Source organism: Thermobia domestica, chromosome 2 (genome assembly GCF_964235325.1).
Source record: "Thermobia domestica chromosome 2, izTheDome1.hap1.1, whole genome shotgun sequence".
NCBI classification, from domain to species: domain Eukaryota; kingdom Metazoa; phylum Arthropoda; class Insecta; order Zygentoma; family Lepismatidae; genus Thermobia; species Thermobia domestica.
The window spans coordinates 19032521-19047301 of NC_137455.1; the positions used below are offsets into that span (position 1 = coordinate 19032521).

The 14781-nt window shown below is 37.1% G+C and overlaps 1 protein-coding gene across 1 annotated transcript; it reads right to left on the reverse strand.

The window, feature by feature from the left end:
• Positions 1-553: 553 nt before the first annotated feature.
• Positions 554-13282, reverse strand: LOC145671013 (uncharacterized). Its single transcript, XM_081739662.1, has 4 exons — positions 11272-13282; positions 4733-4904; positions 2957-3053; positions 554-673 (listed from the first exon to the last, which is right to left on the reverse strand). The coding sequence occupies exons 1-4, from the start codon at positions 11401-11403 to the stop codon at positions 628-630; spliced, it is 447 nt and encodes a 148-aa protein (XP_081595788.1). The 5' UTR covers positions 11404-13282; the 3' UTR covers positions 554-627.
• Between the last annotated feature and the right edge of the window lie 1499 nt (positions 13283-14781).

Sequence of the window (14781 nt, forward strand, 5' to 3'; positions counted from 1 at the left end):
ACTGTAGTTGAAAAAAGGTCAAGTACCAAAACCAGCTGTTAAGACTTAAAGGGAAATGGGGACCAATAAGCCAAATATGACTTAAAACTAAGCATTTTCTGGCCTAAAATGACCCGAAATTAACATATATTATGGTGTTCCTCTTACCTTCGGGCACTTGGGAAAAACTATCTTTAACTTCCGACCCCTATATATGATACTGAAAATATTAAGAAAGAAAAAACTCATACTTGTCTGAATAATTAGGTTCTGAACTTATAAACAGTTGTGGTTTGCATATATATTTTTTTCTTTTAATACAGTGCTTGGTTTGTCAACATAGCTTTTACATAGTATGATTTCATCAAAAGCCATCATGGAGCTATTTCAGATTTAAAATATATGCTTGATAAAGCAAAGTGGCCTCAACTCAATCACAAGTGAAACTAGATTTTAAACAAAATTCAAGTGCAAAAATGTTTATATATTCTATTAACCGTAACTTGGTGCAACTCCGCTGTAATTTTATGGAAATAGTAGGTATTACAACATTGATAAGAACTGATTATATATATATCTATACATTTATTTCTTATTAAATATAAAAAGTAATCTACAAGATGGTTGTAGTTTTTTTTTTTCTTTCTTTTAATTTACTTTCTCCGATAAATCCTTGGCCTCAGTCCTCTGCATCCTGTAAAGAGAAGTTTTAAAAGTAATACAGTAAGTGCAGACACTAAATCAATCTATTTAAACTAAATCACAGTCATATTCTTAGCATAGTTTGAGATTAAGAATTTAAATATGGTCCATCCAAATTATACATGCCATACCATTTTCTCCAGAAACAAAGCTAAAGACTACCATTTAAGCTCAATAAATCACCACCATCAGCATCTCTGAAATAAGATTTCTTAGGGTATTGAATCAATTCCAGTAAGATTATTTAAATTAGCAATTTGAAAACGAGGCTGGCTTTTTATCGACAGGTGGCAATCCTGTGCAAACGTGTGTTGAAAACACTGGTAGAACATCTCATGAGTAAATGGTACTAAATGCACTGACCTTGAATGACATTGACAAGTGTGGGTTTAAGTACACGTAAAACTGAGTTATTACAACAGGAGTAAATGTATGAGCATGCTTGTTCACCCCGTGCTCATTCGTACGGACAGTGAAGGATGAGAATAAACTCAAGACTGGATGCAGTAAGAACTATGAGAAGTGAATTTGGTAGAGAAATTGAGGTGAATGTTCACGGATGATCGAAACACTACACTTCGAATGCCTTCTGAAAAGTTCAAAATGAAGACGAAAGCTGTGAGGCAACGCATAACGAAGAAAAATCTAGCACAAATGGAAGTTTTATGTTACCTAAGCTACGGGAAGTGGGTTGAAAGTAAGAAACAATATTCAGAGAAGCAAGCAAGATGAAAAAGATTTATTTTTGTGGCATGAACAACCAATAAAAACGTTGCCTTTTCCATATTATCAATTGTATATAACTGGCTGATCTCTACCACGTTATGCAAGATAGGCAGAAGTATATACAGTAGTGCACTCTGTATTCCTCTCTGCGAGCGGCCGAGGATGGTTTAGAGTATGAAATGCAAATAAGTTACGTACCTGCCCTTGAAATTATATTCATTTTCATACAAATTAAACGTTATAGGGGTTCAGATCCGACGGACTTCCTGTCAGTGCGCCCCTGACTTATATGACTCACAGTGAAACAAATTTATAAATCTTATTGCTATCAAGTACAATGGCATTATTAATAAATTTTTTTAGATATTCATATTTCAAGTCATGTTACTAGATACTGAGACACTGGAAGACTAAGTACTGCTTAAAATTTAACCCAAAATATGCAAAAACACAGTGGCAAATTTGTGTAAGAAAAAAAGATCCTATATCCTAGATAAGCGATCGGCAAAATCCATATTCTCTGTCTGCGTGCCTGTAAATCGAATAGTGCAATGACGGGACATCGGATTATCCTCCTTCCTAACTCAGCGTTGCAATCCTGACGTAAAGGTTTCTTCTTTTTTTCAACTAATATAATGTACATTTTGAATTTAAACAATACTAGTAAGATTCTTAAGAAACATTTCTTTTACTATCAATGAGTCAATTTCTTTTTATCATCAGGTGGTACAATGTTCCACATAAATATCGCAACTCTATAGTAGTACAATACTTTAATTTATGCATTTGAAATCAATATTTCGCTGGTTACCTGCCTATCAGGCGTTAGTTTAAGGTTAGATTGATTATGCAGCAACCTGCAGAACATTGATTTCAAATGTATTGCATAAGATAAAATCTTAAAACTGTAGTCGAGTTGCGATATTTATATTGAACACTGTACAAGACGAAAAAAAAAAAATGAAATGTTCCTCTCTTTTCCGTCGATATTAACCTTTAAAAAAAAAAGAAAAAGTTTGTTTGTGTCATATAAGTCTACAAATTTCTAATAGTTTGTAAAATACATAATCGTTCTCGCAGAATAAGAAAAAAGTCTTAAAGATCATGAAATCTCAAACACCCCCGAATCGCCCAGTTTTGTTCTACTGTCCCCTTTGAAAATGAGAACGCCGCTGGAGAGCGTTAATATACACGTTGAGAATAGGTGCGTATAAATTATAGAGAATAAAGTTGAAAGAATGACTGCGTCAAAGGTTTTTTTTTCTGCTTATAAATTACCTACGAGAGCAAACACATTTTATACTCCGTTAGCTACTCGCACATATTTCAAGGTAAAAGCACAGTTCCGCACCTCCTTGCCCGCTAGGTCCCAAGTATGCAAAAATGTCCGCCCTGTTGCCGACTTCTGATGTAGATTATAGTGACAATTTAAAGCTTGGAGACCACTTGTTAACCGTTCTTATTTTGAAAACTGCTGCAAAATTGCATGTAAATATTAAAATAAAGGCTTACGAATACATGAAAACCAAACATCAGAGGTGATACGTACCTTCGTGACCTCCTTGTTTTGGCGTGGTGCAGCCAATCACTTATCGCTTCCCTGATTTGCTCCTCCGAACACTCAGGATATAATTTCTTTGCAGATGCTAGAAAAAAATGTACATATGACTATGTTGATATATATGAAATTATACATTCATTAGTAAACTTAAATCCTAAAATAAGAACATCAAAAGTGAGAAAGAGAAACCCTAACAACAATTTTGGTATGCAATCCTTTTCCGTCTGAATGATACCTTGGTAATGAGATATTTGCTGTACTTACGAGAGTATAATACTTCACGCAATTTTTATACGGAACAGATAAAGAAAAACTATTTTGCATACAGCATACAGAGAAGTTTATGCTCCGATTTTCCCCCCCTCCCACTGCCTCTCTGTATTGAAGATTACTGAAATTGTCATTCCCAGCAGTGAGTCACTCACCACACCAATGACTCCCCTCTCAATCTAATTGACATTTTTATCATTTGCAGCAATTGTCAGTGACTTTTTAAGTAAATAAAAAAGTGCAGTCATTACAAAGCATATACGACGTATGATATTTTCGTCTTACAAGTTTAAATAATGTGGGGAGAGGATTGGAAATATTTTGTGTGATCTGGAATTGAACCAACGGCCATGTTTCACATGCCTTTCAAAATTATTGTTTATAATGAGAATCATTGTTTTAAGGTAATAAAATTTGGAACAATTCAGCGGTATAATTGAGTAAATATAGTAGAATTTTATGGCTTCTACTAACGCCAGAAAAAGAACCTATCAAATTAAAAATTCCTCACTTATTGAAATAATTAAACATAACTGTACTCATCTCACTTTTCTTCTGTTTGTTTTGTTTTTGGTGGGGTCTGTGTTACTACAAACACTCAACTTACATTCTATTGCAAAACAGTATATTTTATATCAAAGAACAATTTGTTACTCAAAAAGAAACAATATACAGGGTGCTTCAGGAGGAAAGGTCAATAATTTGAGAGGCGGTCAGATTTGTCGACTACAACAATCAAGTTTACATAAACATATACGTTTTAAACCTTTGTTTCAGATATATCACTACATGAAGTTTAATGCATGGTGACAAGGGTACACTGCAATTATGTTGAAATGCGTACTGTGATACTATAAGACACGAGAATGGTAACTAATGTAAAGAGGACTGAGGAGGATACTACAGGATTAACACTACTCATAATTGGCACCAATGGTCCGCGGAAAACCAACATGCTTCATGCGAACAGTTACCAGATGGAACTTTCGTGTTGACAGTGCACCATACCTTCATCTTTCGCAAAATACTTTCCCTCCGTATTTGGAGGATAGTATTCTTTCTACGCATCATGTGATACCAAATGGACGGTGAACCGTTTTCACTCGACTATCACCCAGTGCCTTCACGCAAAATACTAGTCGTTGGATTGGATGTTTTGGGCTAGTCTAATGGCCACCTAGGCACCTGTTCTAACACCCTTGGGCTACTGTATGGGTGGTTGAAAGAAAAGGTGTACAGTGTTGGTAAATAACAGCGGGAACATAAAATTAATGAAACTGTTTCAACGTAACTCCAATGTACACATTTCCTTGTCCACATGTACCAAATTCATATAGTAATATCCCTGAAACAAAGTTTATATGGACTTCTTGTTCTGGACATGCTTGAGCACAACCTAATTATTGCCCTTTCCCAATAAACACCCTATAAACTATCAAGCATTGAAGACAATGCGATCACGATTAAAAAAAAAAATGCACAAAAAAATCTTACCAACAATAAACTTGTAGGTTTGTGTCTCCACAAACGACAGCTTCCTCACACAATTTATTCCCGACTTTCCTGTGAGGCTATACAGCTCAGCAACTTCATCCACCACGACACGACGAAGAATATTCTGTGCTAGTTGTTTTGGAGCTTTTCCACCACTCGCCAACATCTGAAACTGAAAGTAACATTGTATCGATTGTGCTGTGTTAATGCAGCGAAAAAATTTCATGCATATAAATAATATTTTTCAATATTTAGTTAATGTTAGAGCAAATAATCACCATAAATTATTTCTTGTGATTAAGTTATCTGCCAAGGTTACATATCTTTTATATGATGTGAAATGTGGTGGCAAAAATAAATCAGCAAATCTGATGAAAACTAGGATCCAATTTGGATAGATTAATACATCTTACTTTTAAACAATCAATGTTATTGGTAGTTTTTTTTTTCAATGTTACTTTCGTTTGTTTGCTGAAGAAACCAACCTAGGAAATGCATTACATTTTTTGCCAACTCCACTGTTTTTACTTCATAGAGCATGTGGAGGAATGTAGTACTATCCGAGTTCCCATGATCGCTAAAGAAGATAATTCTTTAATGTGTGACTTTTTGAATGTGTCTTAATTCTGCAAATTTGATAAAATTATACATATACATAGTCAATATACACATACATTCTTAGTTGTTGAAAACTTTTTACACAATTTAACTTATAGAAAAAAACATGCATACGGATGAAACGTATTTAATAACTTCAAAATGTCAACTCTTACGACAATTTAGTATTCAGCACCAATGTTGTAAATGTCAAGTTTTTGTCTTACACATGAATATAGAAGCGAACAGTCAATATAAAAGTGAGCAGAAAGTGAAGTTTAATTTCAGAGCACAATAAGATAAATAACAGACACTCAATATTCTATTATTACAATGAAATAGTGAGAGTAGCAATATAAAAAGTATCATACAAACATCCCTTTCAAATTAATACAATTGCCATGACTTCAGAAAAATATGTATTTCGTAAATTCACAACCTTACTCATGCAAAGCGACGATTTTTTTTTTTTTTTTTTTTTTTTAATTTAATAAGTTAGAACACTGAAATAGAAGATTGACGGACTGTGCCATCAGTACTACTTTTAGTTGTTTATATTCACAATGAGGAGTATTAATGGTGCTATCTAGTAGGAAAAAAAAAATAACAATGGTAAATCTCATACAGGATGTACGCGAATCTGAACCTATAAAGTGGAGATAATCTATGTATCTCCGGAAAACTTAGGTCAAAGTTAGATCAAATTCAGTCACCAAAAATCGGGAGCATTCTGCTAGGGAGCGCTACATAACTAATTTCTGTGAAAACAATTTATTTTCTGAAATGTTATAAAGTCTATAAATGTCTACTCACGTAATATTGTCTTGGTTGCTCATTATAGGTAACTATTTCAGACTCCTGGATTTTTCACCTTTGTGCTCTAGAAAAGATACAACAGAGCTTCTAACAACATTGAGGATTTTCATTGACTTTCAATGGAAATCTTGAAGTTCCAGAAAGTTCTCGTCAGGACGTTTTCCGTGACCTTTTCAGGACGTTTTTACGAAACACTTTTATTTCCAGGGTTTCCAGGACGCGTGTGGACCTTGCATATTATGTACAGCAATATTGGAAGACGTTGGGATATGTTGGTGAATACCAACACACCTTAATGCCGAAACAATACTGCTGCACACACTGCTGAAAGAAAATGCTAACACAGCTTGCGTTACAAGAGTCTGGAGCACGGTAAGGTTCCTCAGCTAAGCTTCATTGAGGAAGAATAAGCACATAGGAAACAGAAAAAAAAAATGAACAGAGGAGGATAGTAAAGAGCAAATTTTTAAAAAAAAAGTAATAGTGAGGATTAGTGACTTGTCCCTTAAAAAATGCTATGACTTATTTAGCATATTGCTAATATGTAGCAACTTAAATCGTCACTGGAACTGTCTTTGGCTTGTATTTTTAATAATGCAATCACTAAAAATATAGGAAATATAGGAGAAGATTAAAATATAGGACAAATATACACACATTTCCAAACAAATAAGAAAAAATAGGAAAATAGGACAGCTGGGAGCCCTGCATAACATCACTTAGGAACTAGGGTGTGCCTTATTCAAATATCCATGTTTCAGAATCGTGCGGCATTTGCGCATTAAAGCTTAGAGAGGCATTTCGGAAATGCTCCGGAAATTTGAAGTACTAATCAACTGCCTCTACAGAAATTGATGCGCAAATGCCGCACGATTCTGAAACGTGGATATTTGGATAGGACACATACTAGTTCCTATGTGACGCTTTGACCCGACCACGATTGGTCCCATAGTACTGGAGCCATGGATCCTTAAAGTTAATTTTCTCACGTTTTCGGTAGTGTAACACCTAACAGTTGTACAACGTATTTAGCGCCATACTAATATATATAAATTAACTGGCCCGTGTGGACAAATAATAAATATCTCATGGCGTTTGTCGTATACATAATTAAAAACTTCCTATTAGTTTCCAAAAATAGCGGAAAAATTATAGTATGTAGATACGACCTAGTTTCCCACATTTAAGAAAATGAAAGTATTATGAAAGAAAACACTTCAATTTTTACCATATCTTTCTTACATATTACTACACAGTTATTTCGCGTCAAATCACATTTGTAATATGCTCAAATTTAAATTTTGTGTGTTCTCAAAACAAGTTTTAAAGTCAAATCTAGCACACACAATCCATTTACATTATTGTGGACAATTTAGTTTCAATTCACTATTTGGGAGGCGCGGTGGCTCAGTGGTAGAGCGTTCACCTCTGGTGCTTGGGGTCCCGGGTTCGATCCCAGCCCCCGCCAAGTGAGCTTTGTGGTGGACAAACACCGTGCTCGTGGGTTTTCTCGGGGTACTCCCGTTTTCTCCCACTTTCTTCATTCCACCATTTTACTCATCTCTCATTATCACCGTCTCCTTTAGCCTAACCGGCATAACCGTGGGACGTAAAACTCAAAGATTTCATTTCATTTTTTCAATTCACTATTTACAAAGATTCATAAGTGACTATGAAAAATTTAATAGCAGTGAAGGAAAAAATATCCTAACTAGATAACACTCATAAATCATTCAAACTCAGCTCTTTTTTGATAAGATTGTGCTTTTTCTCGTACTACTTTATTTTTTGTAAGAATCTACATAACGGGTTAAAGACATGACTGAACAGAGCTTTGATTTTTTTGTGAAGTGCAAATTTCGTGCATTATTACAGAGAGAGAGAGAGAGAGAGAGAGAGAGAGAGAAAATGACAATAGCATAACAGACAACAGGGCGCAAAATTTCAAAGTCAGACTCACTCGCCAATACAAAAATGATGGTCGCCAGTATCTCTCACGTACAAATTATGAGAGGTCCCCCTCCCATGGTCCTTGGTTTGACAAAGAGATTGCATTCGGGCATAAAATTTGAAACCAAGTTATCTATTCTAGGCACTGGGCTATCCCCCAGCTGTTCTAGCTTCAAAGACATCCAAGAGAAATTGTCCATTTGGACACGAAACCGGGGTTAACTGGTCACAAATGTGATTGCCGACTCACTCACGAAGGACTCTTGATAAAAATACGTTGTACTGATCTTTACATAAGCTTGCTTGTTAATAGCTATAATTGTCAAGAGTAGGGATGGCCAGAACCGGTTCCTGTTGGAACAGTTTTTCGGGTCTGAACGGATCCGGTTCTAGAAGATCCGGTTCAACAACCGGTTTTTCGGATCCAGGTCCGGAACCGGTTCTTCGGATCCAGGTCTGTAACCGGTTCTGGAACTGGGTTTTCGGATCCAGGTCTGGAACCGAAACTTTGTGACGATCCCTACACTAAACACGAGCTGCTGGAAGGCTGTGAACAGTGTGCTAGATGAAATGGTGGAAGCGACAGGCAGGCACCCAGGTGGCGGCCGCTTGTCTCATTTAGCTAAATTAACTGGGTAACTGGCAAACTTAATGGTTAAACAGGCAAATTGGCCAACTCATTTGGCTAAACACTCACTGGTGGACCAAAATAAAAACAAAAAACACTGGTGGACCAAAATAAAAACAAAAAAAAACTGGTGGACCAAAATTGTTTTCTGGGGGCACAAGAGAGTTTGGGCGGGGAGAGCACAAGCGCATGGTCCTCTTTGCAGTGTTTTGAAGGTGAAATTTGTGGCTCCTTTACGGGTCTTTGGGGGCTTTCGGATCCAAGTCTGAAACCGGTTCCTAAGAACCGGTTCTGGAACCGGAACTTTGTGGCCATCCCTAGTCAAGAGTCATTTCAGAAGGACTAAAAGACAAACAGTTACACAAGTAAAAACATTATACAGAATTATATATATAAATCGGGAAACTCCATTGGGAAAATCCTGTTATTTAAATGTATTTGTGTGTAAAATTTGAAGGTCAACATATCATAATCACTAGGCTAAAACTGAGGTATTAAATTAAAAATTGGGTATGTAGATATTCAATAAAATTAAAACAAAGTGAAATCCAAGCTGATGTTGGAAGCTACGTAGGCAGTTGATAAATTTTGCCAATTTCTATCAATATGTTTAAGCAGCCTTGGCTTCTTTATAAAACAAGTAGAAATATATAACTTGGTTTCATTTCGTATGTTTAGGCTTAAATTCCTTATGAAATACCAACGTTATCACGGAGAAGACTTTCGCTTAAAGAGACACCTCGAATTACTACTTGCTTTACACCTGAAAGATGGACCGAGAATTGAACACGGGACCCCTCGATTAAAAGGTGAAAAGTAGATAAACGTAATGCGGATGGTTTGATATGTGGAAACGTCACCATAAAGTTCACACGATTTAAACATTTTTCTTTTTTTTTTTTTTTTCTTTCTTGTTTAAACCATTTTTTTTTTCTGAAAAACCAGCTGGTTTAAACCAACCCTGCCTCGCAGAGTTATCTTTTGTGAAGTAAGTCACAGTGGAGATGTTACATGTGAGACCTACAGTAAAGAGTTGCCCTTAAGCTATATCCTGAATCAATTCGATCTATATTCAGATATCCTTTTTAAATATTGCATGTTGCAGTAAGGTCTTCAAAAAAATGCTTGTATGGGTTCACTCGAGCAGGCGGTTCTACCGAAAACAAAATTTATAGGTAAAATACGATGTGAAACACTTTTCGTAAAAGAAGCAGAGTGTAAATATAAGTAATTTCTGTCAGTGGATATCATATTGAAATACATTTTCAATGGTAGTGAACGTATTCTACATGTAACTATTTACTGAAGCGGAAGAATACAAGAATGCGAAGAAGGTGAAAATAAACTGCGGGAAAGTTCCGTTCGTGTTAGCAATGGACGACTGCGATAGATATAATGTAAGCATACGATTAGAGAGCGTCGATACGTGTGATAAAGAGCGTCGTATTATAGTTTTTCAAGCGTCATGGTAAGTGTAGAAAAGTAAAAATTCAGAGCATACGAATTTCTCCTCGCAGCAGACCATTTGTACGCGGGAAAGCAGTGAAGCCATTTTGAAATTAAGAATTACTACTATTATATAAGTGCTTTTGAAGGTAAAAATTATTGCAGATATTTAATGTATGTTTTCACTATCCTCGTTTATGCGTATGCCCTTGTTGCTGACCCGCCTGCTCCCTACGAACGCACCCCTTTGATCCGCTCGGGCCTCCTGCTGCGCTCCTGCCCTGATTCGGTTAGATAGCATTCGTGCTTTTTAGTGGCCACCTAGACAAGTTGGTTCGTGGTTTATGCATTAGCTCCTCATTTAGTGCATGTTCTGCAAAAAGAAACCGGAAAATGCAATAAATGCGTGTAAATTTCATAGAACCGTTTGCTCGAGTAATGCCTTTATACCTTTCTTAAAAGATGGCTCAAGAAAAATACATGCATACGATCAGGTTCTATTTTAACGGCAAGGTTCTTGATTACTGGTCCCTTCCCATTGAGCAGTAATAAAGACAGAAAACAACGTGCCCTGCGGGGTTCTAACCCGCCTTCACTCGCTAACGCTCGCTCGGCAATACTGTATAAGTTAAATGCATAAACTTAGTACAGAAAGAAACCTACCCAGCTACTAATCTATATGGGGGACCAGTAATCTAGAACCTTCCCTATTTTAACTATTACCCCTAATTCCCATTCTGGATTTGGTAATGATACTAGCATACCTTGATTTGATTGTAAATTATCTCGGAGGTTCTGCCGTTGGAACACTACCTCCTTTCAAATGTAGGGTTATGTATGCATAATTTATTTCATGTTAAAAGGACTACGTGATAATGACTCTTGCAGATCTTTCTTTAAAGAGATGCAAATCATGACAGTGCCTTCAATGTATATCTATAGCTTCAATGTCCCCTCCAAAGACATAAAATGTCAACTAATAAATACTGCTTGAGAAGAACAGGATGCATGTGTATACGGCAACATTAACACCAGTTTTATTATTTAAACGGGTGCTTTATTAAATTTTACAAATTACAGTAAAATTAAGTTCATCACTCACCTGATTATAATATAATGTTGAATTCTTCGCCTTCAACAACATTGGACAAACACCACCACACCACAGCTCGTACCCGACCACACAAATAAGCGCGCCGTGCACGGCTAATACACAGCTCCAACCAGTGCGCATGCGTGATTCGAAATAAAAATTAAATTAATAACGAATAGAGAAAAATAATATTTTACTTCCAAACAATAATAATCTTATTAAGATTATTATATTTACATATCTTTTTGTATGTATATAATCAGACACATGTCTATTCGGTTCTCACGTCATTTATTACATCAAAGCGAACACCGCACATTTTTTATGCTACTGAGAGAGCCTATTTATAGCGTGTCGATTTATCTGATTGAATATTTATTCCAATGTACTTAAGCCTTCGAAAAATGCAGGTTACATTATATTGTTTATTTAGAATGAGTAATATAATAATTTTTAAAAAATTGAACTTTCAATTAAAAATACTATAGCCATATTTAATGTAAATATTAGCAGAATGAAACTAAATACACTTGCACGGTATTACGAATGTGTCATACACATGTGCAGTAGCTGTGCAAACGCACATGTGCACACAACGGCTTAAGCACGGGTTATATAAATGTGTACTGCATCCACGCAAATGCACATGTGTACATAACGGCTTAAGCACAGGTTATATAAATGTGTGCTTCATCCATGCTAATGCACATGTGCACATGCACTTCTTAATCACGGGTTATGTGCGTGTGCATCATCCACACAACTGCATATGTGCACATAACGGCTTAAGCACGAGATATACAAATCTGAGCTTCATCCATGATAATGCACATGTGCACGTGCACTTCTTAATCACGGGTTATGTACGTGTGCCTCATCTATGCAAATGCACATGTGCATATAACGGCTTAATGACGGGTTATATAAATGCGTTTTTCATCCATGCTAGTGCACATGTGCACGTGCACTTCTTAACCACTGGTTATGTACGTGTGCCTATTCTACGGAAATGCACATATGCACGAAACGGCTTAAACACGGGTTATATAAATGTGTGCTTCATCCATGCAAGTGAACATGTGCACATACATGACTTAGTCACATGTTATGTGCGTGCGCTTCATCTACGCAAATGCACATGTGCATATCACGGCTTATGCACGGGTTATATAAATGTGTGTTTCATCCATGGTAATGCACATGTGCACATGCACTTCTCAATCACGGGTTATGTACGTGTGCATCATCCTCACAATGCATATGTGCATATAACGGCTTAAGCACGTGATATACAAATCTGTGCTTCATCCATGATAATGCACATGTGCACGTGCACTTCTTAATCACGGGTTATGTACGTATGCCTCATCTACACAAATGCACATGTGCATATAACGGCTTAATGACGGGTTATATAAATGCGTTTTTCATCCATGCTAGTGCACATGTGCACGTGCACTTCTTAACCACTGGTTATGTACGTGTGCCTATTCTACGGAAATGCACATATGCACGAAAGGGCTTAAACACGGGTTATATAAATGTGTGCTTCATCCATGCAAGTGAACATGTGCACATACATAACTTAGTCACATGTTATGTGCGTGCGCTTCATCTACGCAAATGCACATGTGCATATCACGGCTTATGCACGGGTTATATAAATGTGTGTTTCATCCATGCTAATGCACATGTGCACATGCACTTCTCAATCACGGGTTATGTGCGTGTGCATCATCCACACAACTGCATATGTGCATATAACGGCTTAAGCACGTGATATACACATCTGTGCTTCATCCATGATAATGCACATGTGCACGTGCACTTCTTAATCACGGGTTATCTACGTATGCCTCATCTATACAAATGCACATGTGCATATAACGGCTTAAGGACGGGTTATATAAATGTTCGTTTCATCCATGCGAATGCATATTTGCACATGCACTTCTTAATCACGGGTTATGTGCGTGTGCTTCATCTAAGCACACGCACATGTGCACATAGCGGCTTAAGCAGTGTTATATAAATGTGTGCTTCATCCATGCAATTGCACATGTGCACATGCATGACTTAGTCACGGATTATGTGCGTGTGCTTCATCCACGCAAATGCACATGTGCATATCACGGCTTATGCACGGGTTATATAAATGTGTGTTTCATCCATGCTAATGCACATGTGCACGTGCACTTCTTAATCACGGGTTATGTGCGTGTGTTTCATCTACGCAAACGCACATGTGCCCATAGTGGCTTTAGCACGGGTTATATAAATGTGCGTTTCATCCATGCGAATGCATATGTGCACATGCACTTCTTAATCACGGGTTATGTGCGTGTGCTTCATCCACGCAAATGCACATGTGCACATAACGGCTTAAGCACGTCTTATATAAATGCCTTTTAAATCCATGCAAATGCACATGTGCACGTGCACTTCTTAATCACGGGATATGTGCGTGTGTTTCATCTACGCAAATGCACATGTGTATATAACGGCTTAAGCACGGGTTATATAAATGTGTGCTTCATACATGCAAGTGCACATGTGTACATGCACTTGTTAATGACTGGTTATGTACGTGTGCCTATTCTACGCAAATGCACACGTGCATATAAAGCTTAAGCACGGCTTATATAAATGTGTGCTTCATGATAATGCACATATGCACGTGCACTTCTTAATCACTGGTTATATATATATATAAATGTGTGTTTCATCCATGCTAATGCACATGTGCACGTGCACTTCTTAATCACGGGTTATGTGCGTGTGTTTCATCTACGCAAATGCACATGTGTACATAACGGCTTAAGCACGGGTTATGTAAGTGTGTGCTTTATCCATGCAAGTGCACATGTGTACATGCACTTGTTAATCACTGGTTATGTACGTGTGCCTATTCTACACAAATGCACATATGCACGAAACAGCTTAAGCACGGGTTATATACATGTGTGCTTCATCCATGCAATTGCACATGTGCACATGCATGACTTAGTCACGGATTATGTGCGTGTGCTTCATCCACGCAAATGCACATGTGCATATCACGGCTTCTGCACGGGTTATATAAATGTGTGTTTCATCCATGCAAATGCACATGTGCACATGCACTTCTTAATCACGGGTTATGTGCGTGTGTTTCATCTACGCAAATGCACATGTGTACATAACGGCTTAAGTACGGGTTATGTAAGTGTGTGCTTTATCCATGCAAGTGCACATGTGTACATGCACTTGTTAATCACTGGTTATGTACGTGTGCCTATTCTACACAAATGCACATATGCACGAAACAGCTTAAGCACGGGTTATATACATGTGTGCTTCATCCATGCAATTGCACATGTGCACATGCATGACTTAGTCACGGATTATGTGCGTGTGCTTCATCCACGCAAATGCACATGTGCATATCACGGCTTCTGCACGGGTTATATAAATGTGTGTTTCATCCATGCAAATGCACATGTGCACATGCACTTCTTAATCACGGGTTATGTGCGTGTG

Excerpts from the sequence above, each read along its gene's own strand:
- LOC145671013 (XM_081739662.1), bottom strand. The coding sequence starts at position 11,403 with ATGCGCACTGGTTGGAGCTGTGTATTAGCCGTGCACGGCGCGCTTATT. Across the intron at positions 4,905-11,271 it reads CAACATTATATTATAATCAG|TTTCAGATGTTGGCGAGTGG; the intron begins GTGAGTGATGAA and ends TGTTACTTTCAG. Across the intron at positions 3,054-4,732 it reads AACCTACAAGTTTATTGTTG|CATCTGCAAAGAAATTATAT; the intron begins GTAAGATTTTTT and ends ATTTTTTTCTAG.